The 18,842-nt window shown below is 39.3% G+C and overlaps 2 protein-coding genes across 7 annotated transcripts in view; one reads left to right on the plus strand and one right to left on the minus strand.

Moving 5' to 3' along the window:
- Positions 1-12,072, minus strand: part of CD109 (CD109 molecule) — a 156,084-nt gene extending 144,012 nt beyond the window's left edge. Inside the window, exons 1-4 of one of the 4 annotated variants that reach the window (XM_019651611.1) lie at positions 11,931-12,072; positions 11,444-11,474; positions 11,016-11,099; positions 9,728-9,851 (exon numbers count right to left, since the gene is read on the minus strand). In XM_019651611.1, the coding sequence (XP_019507156.1) occupies positions 9,728-9,851; positions 11,016-11,037 (146 nt within the window). In that variant the 5' untranslated portion in view covers positions 11,038-11,099; positions 11,444-11,474; positions 11,931-12,072. Of the gene's footprint in view, positions 1-9,727; positions 9,852-11,015; positions 11,100-11,443; positions 11,475-11,930 lie in introns of those variants that run through there. The other 3 variants (XM_019651610.1, XM_019651614.1, XM_019651612.1) reach the window with 3 other exon arrangements.
- Positions 12,073-12,229: 157 nt separating this feature from the next.
- The window catches only part of SLC17A5 (solute carrier family 17 member 5), a 55,174-nt gene continuing 48,561 nt past the window's right edge, over positions 12,230-18,842 (plus strand). For all 3 annotated transcript variants that reach the window (XM_019651605.1, XM_019651606.1, XM_019651608.1), the window contains exon 1: positions 12,230-12,444. In XM_019651605.1, the coding sequence (XP_019507150.1) occupies positions 12,351-12,444 (94 nt within the window). In that variant the 5' untranslated portion in view covers positions 12,230-12,350. The remainder of the gene's footprint in view (positions 12,445-18,842) is intronic.

Below are 18,842 nucleotides of genomic sequence, written 5' to 3' on the forward strand. Positions count from 1 at the left end.
TTCTTTTTGTTGTTCTGATTGGGTATTTTTTTTTTTTGCTACCTTCTCTTCTAAATCACTGATTCAGTCCCCTACTTCCTCTAATCTGCTGTTGATTCCTTCTAGTGTATTCTTCATTTCAGTTATTGTATTTTATTTCTGACTGATTCTTTTTTATAGTTCCTAGGTCCTTCTTTATGCCTACTATCTTTCTGTTGAAGTTCTAAATTCCTTAAGCATTCTTATAACCAGTGTTTTGAACTCTGTCTCTAGTAGGTTGCTTGTCTCCATTTCTTTTAGTTCTTTCTGGAGTTTCCTTTGTTTGTTTATTTAGGACTTTTCTTTGTTTCCTCATTCTGACTGCCTCTCTGTGTTTGTTTCAATGTATTAGGTAGATCTCCTATGTCTGATCACCTGTGCATGTGTTCCAGGAGTGTCCCTTGAGTGTGTTGTGTGTATTCTCCTGTTGTAGATGAGCCTTAATTGTTTTAGGTGCATCAGTGGGTGGGATTGACTCTCAGGCTGGCTGGCTGTAAAAATTGGCTATATCCACAGCATATGAGCTGCTGCGTGGGGCCTGACCCCTCAGAGGAGGATTTGCTCATGTGGGCTCTTGTGTCTGTTGTTACCACCCTCCGAGTGAGCTGCTTGTGGGGCTAATCTGGTAGTGCTCTGGTATGGTCCTAGGCCAGCCTCTGGGTGTGTTGTTTCTGGTGCCTCTTGGGAGGGGCTCTCTTGCAGGCCAATTTCAGCCTTGCCTGTAACTTGCCTGGGGCTACCTGGTAAAAACTACAAAGCTATATGCAATTGGTTGCTGCAGTGTTGGACCTGAAGTCATGTGGGGGTGGCCTTGCTGTGAACTGAGGTTTGCCACTATCAGTTTTGGGCCTGGAGCAGCTCAGCAGAAGACCCAGAAGCTCCCTAGGCCTGTTGATACCTGCCAGCTGCCCAAATGCTCAGCAGCTGAAAGAGCCTCCTTAGATACACGGGCCTGGCTGGTTGACCTGGTGTTGAGAGTGCCCCCAGCAATGCCGCCCAAGTTGGGCAGGGCTGGGTACCAGGGATTCACAGGGTGTGGCCGATGGTTTTCACAAAGTTAGTTGTGAAAACTAGTAGTTCTTCTGCCAGTGCTAAGCCTATGGCCACTCCACAAAATGTCCTGAGAACATCGTGGTCAGTCATCATTCACCACATACCCGCAGAACCATAGAGCCACCCCAGAAAGGCTGCAGCATAAGCTGGGGCTGACCACCGACCACCCAAAGCTGCCCAGGCCACCACAGGCCACCTGCTGTTGTACAAGCCTCCAGCAGCTTGTGGGGCTGGGCCTGGTTACCCAGGAACCAACAGTGCCCTTGTCTATGCCATGCTACCTGAGTGGAGAGGGGTCCCAGGGATTCATGGGGTATGGCCAGTGGTTTTCACAAAGTTAATGCAGATTTAGTTCTTGCACCAGTGTTGAGCCTGTGGCCACTCCACAAAACACCCTGAAAACACCACAGCCAGCCACCACTTGCATGGGGCCCAAAGATCCCCAAGAGCTGCCCAAGAAGGGCTACAGCACATGCAAGGGCTACTGCCCACTACTAAAAGTTTTCCAGGCCACCACAGGCCATCCACTGCTAGGCATAGTGTTTACCTGTTCCGCCATCTTGGACCTTCTCTGGCATCATTATCTTTAAGCTCTTACATGAAATGTATGAAATGATATCTGGAACTTGCTGTAAAACAGCCCAATGATGGTTGTGGGGGAAGGGAGAACTATGGTAGAGTAAAAGACAGAGGAAACAAGTTTGGCAAAATATTGATAATCGTCAGAATCAAGTAAATAGTCAATACTGTTTTATTATTCTATTCTCTCAACTTTTGTGCATGTTTGAGATTTTTCAGAGAAAAGTTTTTTCTAGGGCATGTGCTCTGAAATGTTTTCTAAGGATTGTGCTGACCAGTTTCCCCTATGACTAAAGGGCATAAGAAACTTGATTACAACACAGTCCAGTTTTCAGTTAAGACAGCAATTCCTGGACAGTGTGAGGAGTGACTGGGTTTTAACTGAGTAGTAACTAGATTTTTTTTTTTAATGTTGTACTGGCAATCTAATCCAAAGGTAGGGTCATGTCCTTAAACTTGTATCATAGCATTCAATTTACAAATTATCTTGCCTAAGAAATCAGAAAAAGAAAAAAAGCCAAAGATGAAAAACAATGACTCTGAGACACAACTGAAGTTATCATTGAAAGTCTCTTCCAAACTTTACAAAGATATGATAAGCTTTAATTCCCTTAGACCTACATAACAGCACTCAATTTACTCATTCCCATGCCTAAGTAATCAGAAAATGTCAAGAATGAGACACAATGAAAGCTATCAAAAGTAACAAGGGCAGCAGAGCCTACCCCAGTCCAAACCTGCACCACTTTTGGATAGCCCTTTAAGTATGGACCAGGACTGAATTTTGTTTTCCAAAATATCCTTCCTGGGCCATTTCTTACTTCTTAGGACAAAATGTCATCAAAAACTCTTTATCCTTATTTTCTGGTATCCTGTGTCTACCTGCCTTCTAACCCTCTTGGGGTCCCCATTTCCAACCCTCTGACAGCCCTTTGAACCTGATAGAATCTGGTCTCCTTTGTTCTAACCCTATGCACTCTCCAGCATACCAATTAGCCCTCATCCTCAGACCCTTCCTATTGACGGTGGGTTTAGATGGTGGACCAACACCCAAGCCAAAGCAAATTTTAGCAGCCTGTAAGTAAGGATTTACATAGGTGACCTATTGGAAGGCAGCCTGGAAAGAACATGGGATTTGGAATAAGACACTTTCTAATCCTTGTGCTTAAGCAAGTTACTCTCTCTGAATTCAGGTTTCCTTAGCTGTAAAATGAAACTAATATATCTAGACATGTAGATGCTTTGAGAATTAAATAATGCCTAAGTGCTTACCATGGTGTCTGACACCTAACAGGTACTGTGTCCAATGTATCTATCCTATTACATAGGACCAAGTGCTGGTGGGTGTGTTTTTACACGGGAGTTATACCTTGCAAGCACTATTGGCACAGTGTTGTTTCAGGAAGTTAATAACCTTAGGCTCTGGCCTTACTGTGCCCATCTCTTCTTCGGGTAAAAGTCCTCCCCACCTTGTAGTTGCCATAAAAGACAGTTTTTCTTTATCAATTCACTGATGTTATTCTCCTTGAAACATGCTATATGGGTTTTGCCTCTGCTGCCATCACTGTAGCTAAGCTGGCAGCTTGGCTACATGAGAAACAATAATGTGACCATAAAGCAATAGACTACTGGAATTTATTTTCAAATAAACAGAAATTAATGCAAAAGAGATTACAAGTTTTAACAGATTAACTACCTTTTCTCCAATCTCTCTACCCCTCAAAATAGTTTTGGAACTTTCTTCCTAAACCTCTCTTAATAGCCAATTCTTAAATCTCTCTCTTTCATCTAATAGTTTAAAACTGAGACCTAGTTTAAGTGCTTTCCTTTATATGTAAGGATGTGACCACATATCATCATTATGTATCTTGCTGTTGGTTTCTATTTGAGGTTGAGGGGGTGATCAATCTCATTCTGTATATTGAGTTTCTTGTTGGGTTTTTGTCCTTTGATGCTTGTTTGTTAGACAAGCAAAAAGGGGTCTATTGATGGAGACTGGATTCACCTCACCAACTGATGTAACAGATTCTGATGGAATTTTTGAAAATAGAAGGAAACAAATTTTAATATTCTGATTTATTAGCATTATAACTAATGATTTATATGTTTGCAATTTTTATTCCTGAGGAGCGCAATATAACCTAAACATAACTGCATTTTTTTTTAATCACTGGTAGGGAAAACTAGTATAAATGTGCCCTATTAAAAGAATATCTAAAAAATGAAAATTTCACTATCCCTCTACAAAAGGATTAATCAAAGCTTCTCTAAAAACTAGCAAACTCTCACTGCCATCTTAAATATGGTCGAATTTATATAAAACTTTAATAATACATTCATTGGGAAAATAAGGTGTTGCTGTATTAATTGGCAGGTTATCATGATACTATAACTTTCCAATATCAAGATTCCATTGATCTCATTGTCTTGTCTGTTACAACAACAATTAGTTTCTAAGCCAGTATGTATTTTATTAGTCAGAAAATATGAATGTATGGGTGGAAAAAATTCTGACCAAAAAGGATTATCAGGAAGGGCTGGCTCAACAGCACTTTAGCTTCACATATTAGAACAGACTTTAACCTTAATCTTCTAATCTGCCTGAGTCATTCAATTTTGAGTTGCTTTGCATGCACTTTTAGCTAGTTTCTGAAGGTCATTCTGTTTCTTGTGCTTCTTGTGTGATTTTCCTATCTGATTTACTGTCAGCTCCACTGATGTTTGCATTTGTAAAAATTGATTTGTTTTTAACTCTCTGAAGTTGAAGAGATAAAATCATGACACATCTTCTTAAATTTGTCAGTGTATTTCAATGTTACATACCAGTCTCTTCCAGGCTTTTCACAGAGACAACATTACTTATATCTTTTTTTTTAATGTTGCTGCTTTTTCAGCTCCCTATAGTAAGTAAATGAAAGAAAACTGACAAAGTAAATGACACATAAGTTGTAACCAGCAATTGACTTCACATATATACTTATCATTGAAATAACTTTCAAGACTAAACAAAATTGTACTCAAAAGTTTTAACATGCAAAAGTAACATAGAAGGTGTAAAAAATAAAGGGAATTATGAAGAAGCACCATCTTAGGATTTGAATACTAGAAAAGGCAATAAATCTGAATTGTAATAGTGACTCTCACTGACTTTGGACAAATCACTTCATTCAATGGTTATCTATTAGTTCCTGTCTTTAAAATATTTATATTAATACCCATGTCTCTGTGGGTATGTTACAAGAATTACCCAATTGATAAGTTGTAAAGCACTGAAGAAATATACACTCTGCTATGAAAATAATGAAGTGCATGTTATCACATAAATATCACATAACACATTTACCTATCTAATTTTATTTATATTTTGATCACTGTCTGAGGACATCTGATAATACAGCTTCCTGAAAAAGAACAGGATATGGGAAAGTATGTCTAGACTATCCATTTTTGAAATTCCTTCCTAAAAATAGCATTGCTCTTCCTCTGGAATACATTAATCATATATCACTTGCTCTCCAGAAAATATAAATAAAAAATATGTCCTCTTTCATAATTATTAGAGAAATATTTATGTCCCATTGGACAATAATTAAGAAATATTTCCTTACCAGTACATTTTACTTCTAAACTCTGAAGGCAGAAACCATGTTTATACAATTTGTATATTCTCAGAGCAACCAGGACAGGGGCTCCCACACAATAGGAGGCTCCATAAATATTTCTAAAGCTGTTCTCTGCTTAGAGCTGGGAATGGAAGATAAGTAAGTCAAGGTTCCTATTTTCAAGGAATGACTCACACACTATTAAACTGTCTTAGGTAACTGTTAACACAATGTACTATAATAAAGGTACATATAATATACATGAGAACACAGAAAAGGGAAAGATTGTCAAGAAATCTTGAAAGAAAAGGTGATATTTTAGTCTGAGGACATATAAGAACTCACCATACACAAAATAAGCAAACAAGTAGAGGGAACAACATAAAGAAAACATGATACATGTTAGGTTCAGTGAGTAGTCCAATGTGTAAAGCACAGAGTAGGTGGCAGGAAGTGGTGGAAGGTGAGATAGGAAGCTGGGGCCAGTTTGTAAGGATTTTGTGTTTTATACCAAAGAATTTGGATTTTATCCTCTAGACAAGTGATCTCCAAAGTGGGGTGCACTCATCCTAGAGTATACGCAAAATGATTCAGGGAAAAATCAGCACCTTTACTTGTATTTATCCTTTCTCATCCTTTTTTCATTTTGAGTGTTTGCTGAGTGCAGTATTATAGAGAGATAAAATGTAGATGGTATTTTAACAGGGAAAAGGAGAAATCTTTTTTCCAGCTTTACTGAGGTAGTACTGAAATACAACATGTAAGTTTAAGGTACACATGACACTTTGATACACATATATATTAAAAATAACTACCATACTGAAGTTAAACACCTCCATCCCCTCACACAATTACCTCGTGTGAGTGTGTGTAGTGATAATGTTTAAGGTTTACTGTCTTAACAACTTTCAAGTATATAATGAAGTACTGTTAACTATATAATCACCATGCTGTATGTTTATTAGATCCCAGAACTTACTCATCTTATATCACTTATCACATTTTCTGTATCCATTTATCTTTTGGTGGACATGTAGGTTGTTTCCATATCTTGGCTATTGTAAATAATGCTGCAATGAACATGGGGGTCCAGATATCTCTTCAAGATAGTGTTTTCATTTCCTTCAGATATACACTCAGAAGTGGGATTGCTGGGTCAGGTGGCAGTTCTATTGTTAATTTTTTGAGACACCTCCCTACTGTTTTCCAAAGTAGCTGGACCCCATCAACAGTGCACAAGGGTTCCCTTTTCTCCACATCTTTTCCAACACTTGTTATCCCTTGTTTTTTTGATAATTGCTATTGTGTGAGGTGATATCTCATTGTGGCTTTGATTCACATTTCCCTGGTGATTAGTGATGTTGAGCATCTTTTCATGTACTTGTTTGGCCATTCATATGTCTTCTTTGGAAAAATGTCTGCTCAAGTCCTTTGCCCATTTTTAAATCAGATTGTTTGGTTTTTCTGCTATTGAGTTGTTCCTTATATATTTTGAATATAAACATCTTATCAGATAGATAGATGGTTTGCAAATATTTTCTCCCATTCTGTAGGTTGCCTTTATATTTTGCTGATTGTTTCTTTTGCTGTGTAGAAGCTCTTTAGTTTGATGTAGCCCACTTATTTTTGTTGCTTGTACTTTGGGTATCATATTCAAAAAAATCATTGCCATGACCAATGTCAAGGAGCTTTTTCCCTGTTTTCTTTTAGGAGTTTTACAGTGTGTCTTACATTTTTACAGTCTGTCTTACATTTAAGTCTTTAATCCACTTTGAGTTAATTTTTATAAATGGTGTCAGATAGGGACCCAATTTCCTCTTCCAGTTCCCCAACACCATTTATTGAAGAGACTATCCTTGCCCCATTGAGTATTCTTGGTGCCCTTGTCAAATATCAGCTGAATATGCATGGGTTTATTTCTGGGCTCTCAATTCTCAATGGGTTCCACTGGTCTATGTGTCTATTCTTATGCCACTACCACACTGTTTTGACTATATTATAGCTTTGTAATAAAGTTTGAAATCAGGAATTGGAATGCTTTAAAAGGAAAAGTATTGCAAGGAGAACATATTAGAGAGAAACTTAGACTTAATGAAAATTTTCCTATTAATCATATCTTTTTAAAATACTTTAAAACTCCTCCTTATTTAATTGTATGAGGTCATTGTTTTAGTTGGGCTGATCTGTGTGGTACTTAGTGTTTCTCCTTTGCATAAATCTATTTTCTGAGCAAATATTTTGATTAATACTCTGTATAAGTTACAAAGATATTATGAGAAAAAAATGAGTGGTGGAATTTAACTGACAGAACTCTACAATGAAAAGGTCTCCAAATGGTGAAATGCTTCTTAAAGAAAATAGTTAATAAATCCTAGAGATTCAAAATCACTAAATGAGAAAGAATTTAGAAATTAACCTAAAGTAATCAACTCTCAGGTGATTAACTGTCAAGTTGGCAACAACCAAATTTAAACATTGAATAAAATATCTCAATAACCATTATATCTCAATAATCATTTTAATTGTGATTATAATTATTTTAGAGAAAAAGCTGAAATAAAGACAGGATTATATTATAGGGTCACATTGTTCATCCAAAAATTCCATTACCAGTTTTACTATTTCCAAATTAGTGGTTCAAACATTGGTCCCTCCATTCGATTTTTTACTCCTCATATATATTCCTGTCTATTTGAAATTCTCACCTTAGTAGTCTCATCGAGGCCAACATGATAAGCCACTGTGAAACATGCTAAGCACAGTGAAGGAGCCAATGTTAGGAACTCCTCAGCTTGCAAAAGTAAATAAGACTTGGTACCAGCTCCTAGGAAACCTATAGTCGCAAAAGGGAACTACAACAGTTACTCAGCCAACTACCAACTACATCATTTCAGATAGAATGTGATATATGTTTTAAAAGAGGTATAGTGAAAATCAAAAGGGAATTCCTAAGATGGGTATGCTCATTGTGGAAAACAAACTTAACAATAAAATTATAATAGTTAATGTATATAGAGATTTACTACTCACCATGTATGTGATTTACATGTATTACCTTATTTAATCCTTACAACAACCATATGAGATTGTTTCTATTATTACCTTCATGTTACAGAGGAGGAAAATAGCTAGAATCTTTTGAAGTAGGCACTCGGCTCACTCAGAAGACATTCTTTTCCCATCCAAAGACAGGAGGATTTGAGGGGAGAAATAAGCCCTCACATGATCTAGATCTGTGCTGTCCAATATGGGAGCCCAAGAACACTTGAAATGTGGCTGGTCCTAATGAAGATGTGCTGTAAGTGTAAAATACACACCAATTTCGAAGATTTAATACCAAAAATATAATGTAACATATCTCACTAAGAGTTTTACATTAATTAGTATTAATCAATATGTTTGATATACTAAACTATTTGCTCTATCAGGTTATATAATATATATGATAAAATTAATTTCACCTTCTTGGGGTTACTTTTGTTTTTTAAGTTTTTTATGTGATACTTGAAAAATGTAAATTACATATGTGTCTTGCATTATATTTCTACTGCACAGCACTGGTTTAGAATGTTGGTAAAGGAAGGAATTGTCAATCAAAAAATAAGTGACATCAACAACAATCTTCTATGACAATGAGCAGTCAGGAAGTAAATACCAGATATAAGGAAGAAAATAGTGCCATCATATACTTTTTTTTTTAATCATCTTGGGAAGATTATAAAACAAATTAAAAAACAAAAGTACCTCCTCTGAGAGGTACTTTGGGACCTAGAATCAATAACAACACAGTAGCAAGAAGTACACTAGCTCCCATCTTGGTTTCTAATATTATTCACTTTGAAGAAATGGCAAGAGCAGAGACTATACGGAATGAACCTGAAACATCTTATTATACCACAAAGTAAGGTAGCGTTCAAAAAATACAATAGGGACATGCAAAAGGCACATAGGAACTAATTGAAAGAGCTCGCAATCACCAGAGCTAGAAAAATTTGAGCGAGAAAATAAATAGCATAGTGTTGGATTATAACCCAAAGTATAAAATAAATAACCATGAGTCCATACCAATATTAATAAATGACTGAATAAATAATAAACAAATGAAGGAAAATAGACAAAACTTGCATACAAAAGAACTCTGCCCCTCAAAGAGGTGGAGCACAACTCCCTCCCCCTTAAGTAGAGGCTGCACATACTGACTTCCTTCTAAAGAGAAAAGTATGGATAGGGAGGGGGAAAAAAAGAGTAACTTTATAGGGGGGAAAACCTGACAAACACTATCTCAGGCATGTGAGCAAGTTTAATGTGACCAGTGATAATCGTCTACGATCAGTTATATGAACTGCACATTCCCTTGTAGTTATATGAGAATGACACTTTACTTTTGCGGTCTTCTTCCCAAAAAATCATAACCCCAGCTTTATCATAATAAAAACATCAAGCAAACCCAAGTTGACACTTTCTACAAAACTTACCAGTACTCTACAGAATGGTCAAGGTAAGCAAAAATATGGAATGTCTGAGAAATTGTCAGTCTAGAGGAGCCTAAGGAGACACAATGACTAAATGTAATGTGGCATCCTGGATACGATCCTAGGACTGAAAAAACAAACAAACAAAAAAACAAACATTAAGTAAAAACTAAAGAAATCTGAATAAAGTATGAACTCTAGTTAATAATCTATCAATAGGCTAATTAGTTGTGAGATCTCAACATCTGGTCAGGCTAGGCAAAGGGTATGGAGAACTCTCTATACTATCTGCAACTTTTCTGTAAGCTTAAAACTTCTAAAATAAAGAGTATATATATATTTTTAAAAGACCTCCTCTGGTTTGAAATCTTTCAAATCTGTTGAAATCTTTATTCCCTGGTCCAAGTCCTCTATAATTTACCTATTCAAAGTGTGGTCACCTGTGAGTTTCTTAGCGATACAGAATCACAGGTCCACCCCAGATGTACCAGTCCGGGTTTCCAGAGAAACAGGACTAATAGGACGTGGATATGTAAAATTTATTATAAGGAAGTAGCTCATGCAATTATAAAGCCTGGCAAGTGCAAATCTGCAACATGGGCCAGCAGCCTGGAGACCCAAGACAGCCCATGATGCAGATGAAGTCTGAAAGCAGTCTTCTAGAAAATGCCCCCTTGTTCAGGGAGTTGGCCTTTTTGTTCTATTCAGGCCTTTGATTGAATATCTACCCACATTATGGAGAGCTAACTGCTTTACCCAGAATTCACCAATTTAAATGGCATCCTCACCCAAAAACACCCTCCAAGTTGACATAACATTAACTGTCACAACAGACCTGATAAATCTGAATCTGAATTTTAACATTATCTGCCAGGTAATTTCTTGCAATATTCAAGTCGAGTGGCATTGCTCTACAAAGCTCCTAAAAAAAGCTAGAATCCACCCCCTCAGAGAATTTAAAATCTACACAGTAATTTCAGTAACTCAGAAACAAGGCTTGATTTGTTGTTTTAACTAGATAACTTCCCTAGTATTTACTGGTCAGGAGGTTAGGGATACCTTCAGAAATCCCCACCCTCCTTGCAGGGCAAGGATGACCCTCCCATTTGTTCCCACATGGACTTCACCAATCCTCTGACTTGGTTTATGCAGTCTTCTCTGGCTACAACGAGCTCCCCAAGGACATCTACCACATATTTTTCCTTTAATCTCCAGATCTTTATTACCCATGGTAACTGATAAACTGAAGCCTGTGATCAGGATAGAGACCCAAGATATACCCCACTCTTACCCCGCAAGGCAGTCTGGTCCATTTTCCTAGTTCCTCTTCCTCAGAGTCAGCAAGTACCAGAAAAAGCTTTACTGAACATTAGACCTGTACAGACATAACACACATATATCAAAGAATCTATAGGTTGAATCATATAAGGTCTGACAACTAAGTTCTCAAACTTGTTGCAGTGATGTTGCTAACCTTTTTTGATATCAGAGGGATTATTCATTATGAATTTGTACCAACTGGACAAACAGTTAACCAAGTTTACTATTTGGAAGTGCTGAAAAGGCTGCATGAAAAGGTTAGATAAAAACCACCTGAACTTTTCGCCAACAATTCATGGCTCTTGCATCATGACAATGCACCCGCTCACATGGCACTGTCTGTGAGGGAGTTTTTAGCCAGTAAATAAATAACTATATTGGAACACCCTCCCTACTCACCTGATCTGACCCCAATGACTTCTTTCTTTACCTGAAAATAAAGGAACTATTGAAAGGAAGACATTTTGATGACATCCAGGACATCAAGAGTAACACAATGACAGCTCTGATGGCCATTTAGAAAAAGAGTTCCAAAATTGCTTTGAAGAGTGGACTAGGCTCTGTCATCAGTGCATAGCATCCCAAGGGGCATACTTTGAAGATGACAGTAGTGATATTCAGCAATGAGGTATGTAGCACTTTTTCTAGGGTGAGTTCATGAACTTAATTGTCAGGCCGTGTAAGAAACTGCCGGTATTGGGTTATTTTGACAAAATTGGCAATTTCTTAGGATTCAGTATTTCCATTTACTGTTTTTCCTTCTCAAAAGCTATTTGAGGGACAATAAGCCGGCACAGGTTGATAATATCAGGATTGCTAATATTCATGGCAATTTACTACTGATAAGGATCCAAACTCTTCCGTTAATTATGTGTGATTCAAGTACCTGCTGTTCGCCTCCAGGCTCCCCCTCAGCCGCGATCCCGGAAATGCTCAGGTGCTTTACAAGGGCGCTCCAGAGGTGGGAGCATTGTTCATAAGAACACCGTTGACCCGCAAGCCTAGAACCTGCCTGGCGGGAAACTAAACGTGGGCCACGCCCACCAGGCCAGAACTCCCAGAATTCCGCTTTCCCCGCCCAACCCACTCCAGAGTTGCCCAAACCTAAGATGGCGGCAGGGGCGGAGTCAGCGGCACCGCCTCTGGGCGGGGCCGGGGTGACAAGACGTGGCTGAGGGGCGGTGCCTGGTCGGGGGCGGTGCCAGCGCCGCAGCTTCGCTGGGCCAGCGCTCCCGGGGGGCTTCGACTGTCCGGCCCGATCGCTCGTTTGGGCCGGTAGATCGCACACCTCCTTCTCGGAGGCGTCATGAGGTCCCCCGTTCGGGGCCTGTCGCCGAGCGATGGCGAGGAGGTCTTGGACAACACACCCCTCCTGCAGGGCGCCCCGCAGGCGGAAGCCGGTGAGCAGCGGAGCCGTCCAGGGGCTTGGGGCGGGCGGCGGTCCCGCAGCGAGTGTCGCCAGAGTACACGCTCCCTGAGCCGATGGGGCCAGAGCTGCTTAGGCCGAGGGTCCCTGGGGCTGGGGAGTGGGGCGCAGGGGGAGCCAAGGCGCGAGGGGACTCGAGAAAGGGGAGACTATTCAGGGCCCCACTTACCCCACGCCTGCCCCGGTGCCCAGAAGCCGCTCCGGGGCCCGGAGGCGGGCGGCGGGAGGCTCGAGTGGGACCTCGGCAAGTGTAGCCCCGTGGGGCCTGGGCGGGGAGCTGCTGGGCACCTGGCGGTTTTCGGTAGTATGGAGCCTGGGACCCCATGGAAGAACGGACTGGGGGAGATTCAGCAAACCGATAGGCAAAAGGCTGGACAGAGCCGCTGGCTCTCCCTCCCGGTCACTGCCAGGTTTCCGCAGCTGCCTGCCCGCCAGCATGTGATCTGGTAGCAACTTGGGCGAGGATGGGGCACAGAAAAGGACTGAGGTTAACACTTATGTGGAAGGAAATTATTGCATAACCCAGTGAATATCTTGAAATTGTGCAGTGAGAGATTAAAAGTGCTGCACGCTGTTTTTTATGTCGTGAGATTTAAGTTAGGAAACAGTTTGGTTATCCTCAAGATGCGGTATCTGTTCAACTCTAAGGTAACTTACCAAAGGTCTTGCAACAAATAGAAAAGGAGGTACTTCACAACGCATCCTCCCTGAATTTGGGGAAATTAAAATATTTTGCTATTTGATACTTTTGTAATATTACTTATTTAAAAGTAATTAAAACTAATCAGTTTGCATGCATTCTATAGTTTCAGAGATGTGTGCATGAGAAACAGAGTTGAATTTGAAATCTGACTTTTCCTGACCAAGAACAGTATTAGTCCCGTAGTATCTTTTTTATTCAAAATTACGAGATGGCATCAGTAGAGGTGGCAACATTATAGCTCCATCTGGCAGCTGGGAGATTATTTTAGTGGAAGCTCATATAAATACGGTACCACAGTAAAGTTTTACCTGGAAGTTGGACTTAGTTCCATAAACTGATCTTTTTCTGTGGCATGTAGTGTTAGATTTCTATAGTCTTCTTCTGTAAAATAATCTAGTATGGAAATACAGAAATAAATGTCATAATATAGAGACTACTATATTCTGTTGCAGTCTGGGGGAGTTATACGAGTATACGTGTGTAAATTGAGCTCAAATATTAAACATTATTAGTTGTCAAAAAATGTAGATTAAAACCATATTGAGTCATTACACACCCACTATCATGACTAAAATTTAAAAGGCTGAAAATACCAAATGTTGGCAAAGATCTGGAATTACTAGAACTCTCCTATTTTGCTGGTAAGAGTGTAAAATGGTACAACCACTTTGGAAACTGGTTATTTTAAAGTTAAACATATATTACAATACAGCAGCTTTATTCATAATAGTAAAAACCTGGAAACGACCTAACTATCCATCAACATGTGAATGGATAAACAAATAGTGGTATGTCCATACAATGGGATACTACTCAGTAATAAAAAGAAACTACTGATACACATGTTAAACAATAACCTTTAAGGCCAAAAGTTTTTCTGAAAGAGTTTATTGATCCGTATGCTAGTCAGGAGACGGACCAGATCCCGAGACATACAGTCTAAACCATCAGCAGCTGGGCTAGATGGAGAAGACAGACATTTTTCTGTCCTGGCATTAACAGGGCTATAAAATGAGTTTGGAGAAGAAAGATATAAGTTGTTTTGAAAGAATTTACATTGGCTATAGATGGGGAGGGTCTTGGGAGGTGAAGCAGAGCTAATTTGGGGATAGGCGCATAGTCCATAAGGAAGAAGTGTTTGCTGCTTTTGGATTGGTTGTGAGCAACAGTCTGGAAAGTTCATGCATAAGCAGGATGAGGTGCCATCTGGTGGTTTGCTATCCCTTTTTCAGATAGATGAAATAGCCACCTGGAAATTGATTCATAGTTTCAACATACATTCGGGAATGTGAGCAGTCTTTTGTTGGTTTCTGCCCTCAGTTCTATTAACTGATTAACTTCCCTTGTCTCCTCTGGCCTGCTGTAATTTAATTCAGAATTTTTCTCATAATCTTTATGTCGTCACATATAAAAATGTGGATAAATCTCAAAAACACTGAGCAAATGAAGCCACAATATTAATGTATGATTCCATCAATACAAAGTTCTACAACAAGCAAAACTAACCTGTAATAACAGAAAGCAGATCGGTGGTTGCCTGGAATTGACTGCAGAGAGGCACTAGGGTAACTTCTTGGGGTGGTGGGAAAATTCTACATATTGATTAGAGTGTACAGATGTATACATTTACCAAAATTCACCAAACTGTGCACTTGAAATGGGTGCATTTTATTCTTTGTAAATTATACTTCAATAAAGTCGATGGAGAAAGAAAAAAATAAACTCACAGCATTGCCTTTAAAAACAATCCCAGCTTGATTCAGGGGTTGAGTGTATAGATCTTAGCCCTTGTTCCTCCTGACTTGAGGTGACTGTCTTCATTATAGCCTTTCCCTTCTTATTTTTACTCTTTACTACCCACTGGGGAGCAAAAGTGAAGTAAAAATAGCAGAAACGCTTTTTTTTTTTTTTTTGCTATTTAATATGATAAAGGTTTTAGAGAAGAGGAGCCTACAATTATAGGGCATTACATTAGTCAACAGTATTTTACATTAAGCTCTGTGCGTGGAATGCTGTGAGCAGGAGGACAAGAGACGAGCCTAGGAGAGGAGATGGGAAAGATGGGTATAGCTTTATAGGAGGCACCAGGGGCCTCCTTTTACTCTCTCAGGGGGGCCCCTGTCCTAACTTTAGTAATAATGTCTACCATGTACAATCTAGTAGAAGAAACAAGATGACCCTTAGTTATATTTTTAATTAAATTATGTTCTATGTATTCACTTTGCACGTTCAAGAAAGTGTCGATGTTAAAAAACAAAAACAAGGGCCGGCTGAGTGGCTCAGTTGGTTAAGAGCTCTCTCAAGAGTGTGCGCTCTGAGCAACAACAGTTCGAGTCCAGCCCGAGCTGAGCAGCCGCTAAGCTGCCAACAGGTGGCAGGATGGCTCAGCTAAAAAAAAAACAAAACAAAAAACACAACAATAACAAAAAAAGCTTTCCCATCCACGTCAATACATTAAGACCCAGGAAAAGGTCCCAGGACTGAAAATATACCTCCCTAAACACAGGGCAGGGAAAGACGGAAGAATGAGGTTGGCCACTCCAGTCTGGTAATTAATAGAATTTATTAAGGTAAACTTAAATACAAGGCATGTTTTGGGCGGCTGCAAGACAAAATAGACCCCATGCTGCTTGGCGGTTGCCAAAGAATTATATAGAACAAGATGGGGTAGTCACAGTTACTGGTAAGTGACCAGGCCCAGGTACAAATGTTTTACATGCTTGACTGGGTCAGGACAATGGCCTGTTCCAGGAGGCAGCATGTAGCAGGAAGCAGAGGAGGGCTGCTGGTTTTATATCAGTATGAACATCAATTAGATCAGACAGTCTCTGGTTGGGGTGGGGTGGGGGGTACAGTAAACAATCTCCATTTTGGCCCAGGTCCAGCTCCAGGGTCTGGCATTGATCACAAATCATGAAACAGTCTCTCTGCCACAATCCAGAATCTTTTTTTCTTCAAACTTTGATGCCTGAAGGAGTAAATCTTTAGCAATCCTTAAAATTTTTCTTTCCATATGTCTATATACATTTTATTTATCTTTTACATTTGTTTCTGAAACAAACTGATATGAAATTAGTTGTACCCTATTATCTATGCCTAAATGTATAGTTTTGTTTTTTGGGAGAGAAAGGCTGATAAAATGTCAGTCATAAAATATTATAGCACTTAAAAGACTTTAGAAACGAATTACTCTCTGTTGGCACGTTTTATACATAGGAGGTCTGACAATTAAGTTCTCGAACTTGTTGCCATGATGTTGCTAACCTTTTTTGATATGAGAGGGGTTATTCATTATATTCAACTGGACAAACAGTTAACCAAATTTACTATTTGGAAATGCTGAAAAGGCTGCGTGAAAAAGTTAGACGACCTGAACTTTTCACCAACAATTCATGGCTCTTACATCACGACAATGCACCAGCTCACACGGCACTGTCTCTGGAGGGAGTTTTTAGCCAGTAAACAAATAACTGTATTGGATGGAACACCCTCCCTACTCACCTGATCTGGCCTTCAATGACTTCTTTCTTTACCCGAAGATAAAGGAAATATTGAAGACATTTTGATGACATTCAGGACATCAAGGGTAATACGACGACAGCCCTGATGGTCATTCCAGAAAAAGAGTTCAAAATTACTTTGAAGGGTGGACTAGGCGCTGGCATCGGTGCATAGCTTCCCAAGGGGAGTGCTTCAAAGATGACCATAGTGATATTCAGCAATGAAGTATTAGCACTTTTTCTAGGATGAGTATGCAAACTTAATTGCCCAACCTCATCAATACGTGAGGGCCAAAGAAGTTAAGCTCTCAAAGGTTGCATGTAGCCCAGTTAAGGACTAACCTCAGAGTTCTCCTGGATTTTAGTACCATCCTTCATCCTTGACACAACACTGTCACATTTGTGTTATATTTGAGAAATTCCTGTTTGTAAAATCATTTTTACTTGATCCTTCACAAATATGAAACTTCTCCACTCCACCATGAATAAGAGGACATGGTATTAAATTATGCATAGTGTTTCTTTATTGAGAAAGCTATGTTTCTTCAGTGTTGAGAATTAATACCTCTCAGTTTGATGTAATATGGCAGAATTCTCAGTAACCCTACTATGATTTGCCTGTCAAACGTTTGCTTTTAATACTTACTGGGGTAGATTTCAGAGATGCACACCAAATGATGGGGGAAGGGTGGCTCCATACTTATAAACAATAGGAAATACATAAATTTTTCTGCCTAATTTAGGTAGAAAGAAGGAAGGGAACTAAGGAAGGAAGGGCAAAGCTTCCCCTCCCATACACAGAAATTCTTTATTCCTCACACTTTCCACCAGTTGAAGGTTTCCTTTTGTATGAATGTGTCTTGTATTCAGTTAAGTGGATTTTCAAAATACCACTGCACCAAAAATGTGCTCATTTTTGTTGGAGAAATCACCGTTGAGGCTTCTAAGTCCTTTCTTTGTGTTTAAAGGCAGAGTGCCTAATTGCCAATCCTAGCTCCACTAACTAATTAGCTGTGTAAGTTTAGCAATTACCTGATCTCTCATGCCTTCCTTATCTATAAATCAAGGAAGATACTATACCCCATTCATAGGATTGTTGTGAGGATTAAATGAGCTAATAGAACGTGCTTAGAATAGAGTTTAGCACATAGTATTTGTTAGTTACTAATATTATCATTATCCTCCTCCTCCTCATCATCATCATCGTCACCATCAATGAATACCCTTTGGATTTCATATTCCTCAGAGAAGCTGGGCACCACAAAATCAGGGCCCCATTTTTCACTTTCATAATCTATAGGAACTTATTATTTTTTTATCTTGAAATAGTGCACCCTGAGCTTTGTTTTCATTGATTGTGTTTTTGGATTTGGAGGGGGGTGCCTCTACTAGTCTGCTAGGGGTGGTTTACATTCCAGGTTGTTACACAAGCATTGAGTTTCACACATATGCTTTGTGTGTGAATCTAGTCCTAAATATAAGGTACGTTGTGCTGGTAGAGAGCAACCATATTGCAGAACGCAGGGAAATGGCCTTGGTCATGTTGTGATAATCAATGTTAATACTAAAGTGAGTCCATTTCAATGGAATTTGCTGTTTTCAGATAAATGGGTATTAATTTGGGAGCTAGGAATACGTAAGTATTTATCAGGAATTAATTACCCATAAAGTAGGGTAAGACCAGTTGAATATTACCCTTTTTAAAAGCAAAACTTATTTGATCTATTTTAGATAGGCACTCTTCCAATGCAATTCCCTGGCCAAGGAGGCTTGATAGGTCCAGTCCTCACCCTCCTCTAGGGGAAGTCATCATCTTTGCCTAGGTCAGTGCCCCTAGCCATGGGTTTTTCACCTCAGTCTCAGCACCTCACTGTTCAGTCTTTACTTGCTTCGTTCATCAAAGGCTTTGCCGTCTGACACACCTCCGTCTTCTACACTCTAATTCTTGCCATTATCTTGAGTGACTTCTCATCAAACACCATGTCCCCTCAGTTCTCTGGACTCCTACATGTCTAATGACTTCCTTCTCTCCTGCCCTCACAGAGCTTTTATATTCTAGTGTGCATTTTCCTAAACCATTAGCCTACTCCATTTTACTTTCTTCTTGGGTCAGAATCACAGTCGAACATTTTATTTTCTTGCCAGTACTCTAAATTCCCTTGCCCTATG

Source organism: Hipposideros armiger, unplaced genomic scaffold (genome assembly GCF_001890085.2).
Source record: "Hipposideros armiger isolate ML-2016 unplaced genomic scaffold, ASM189008v1 scaffold_162, whole genome shotgun sequence".
In the NCBI taxonomy this organism is placed as follows: Eukaryota; Metazoa; Chordata; class Mammalia; order Chiroptera; family Hipposideridae; genus Hipposideros; species Hipposideros armiger.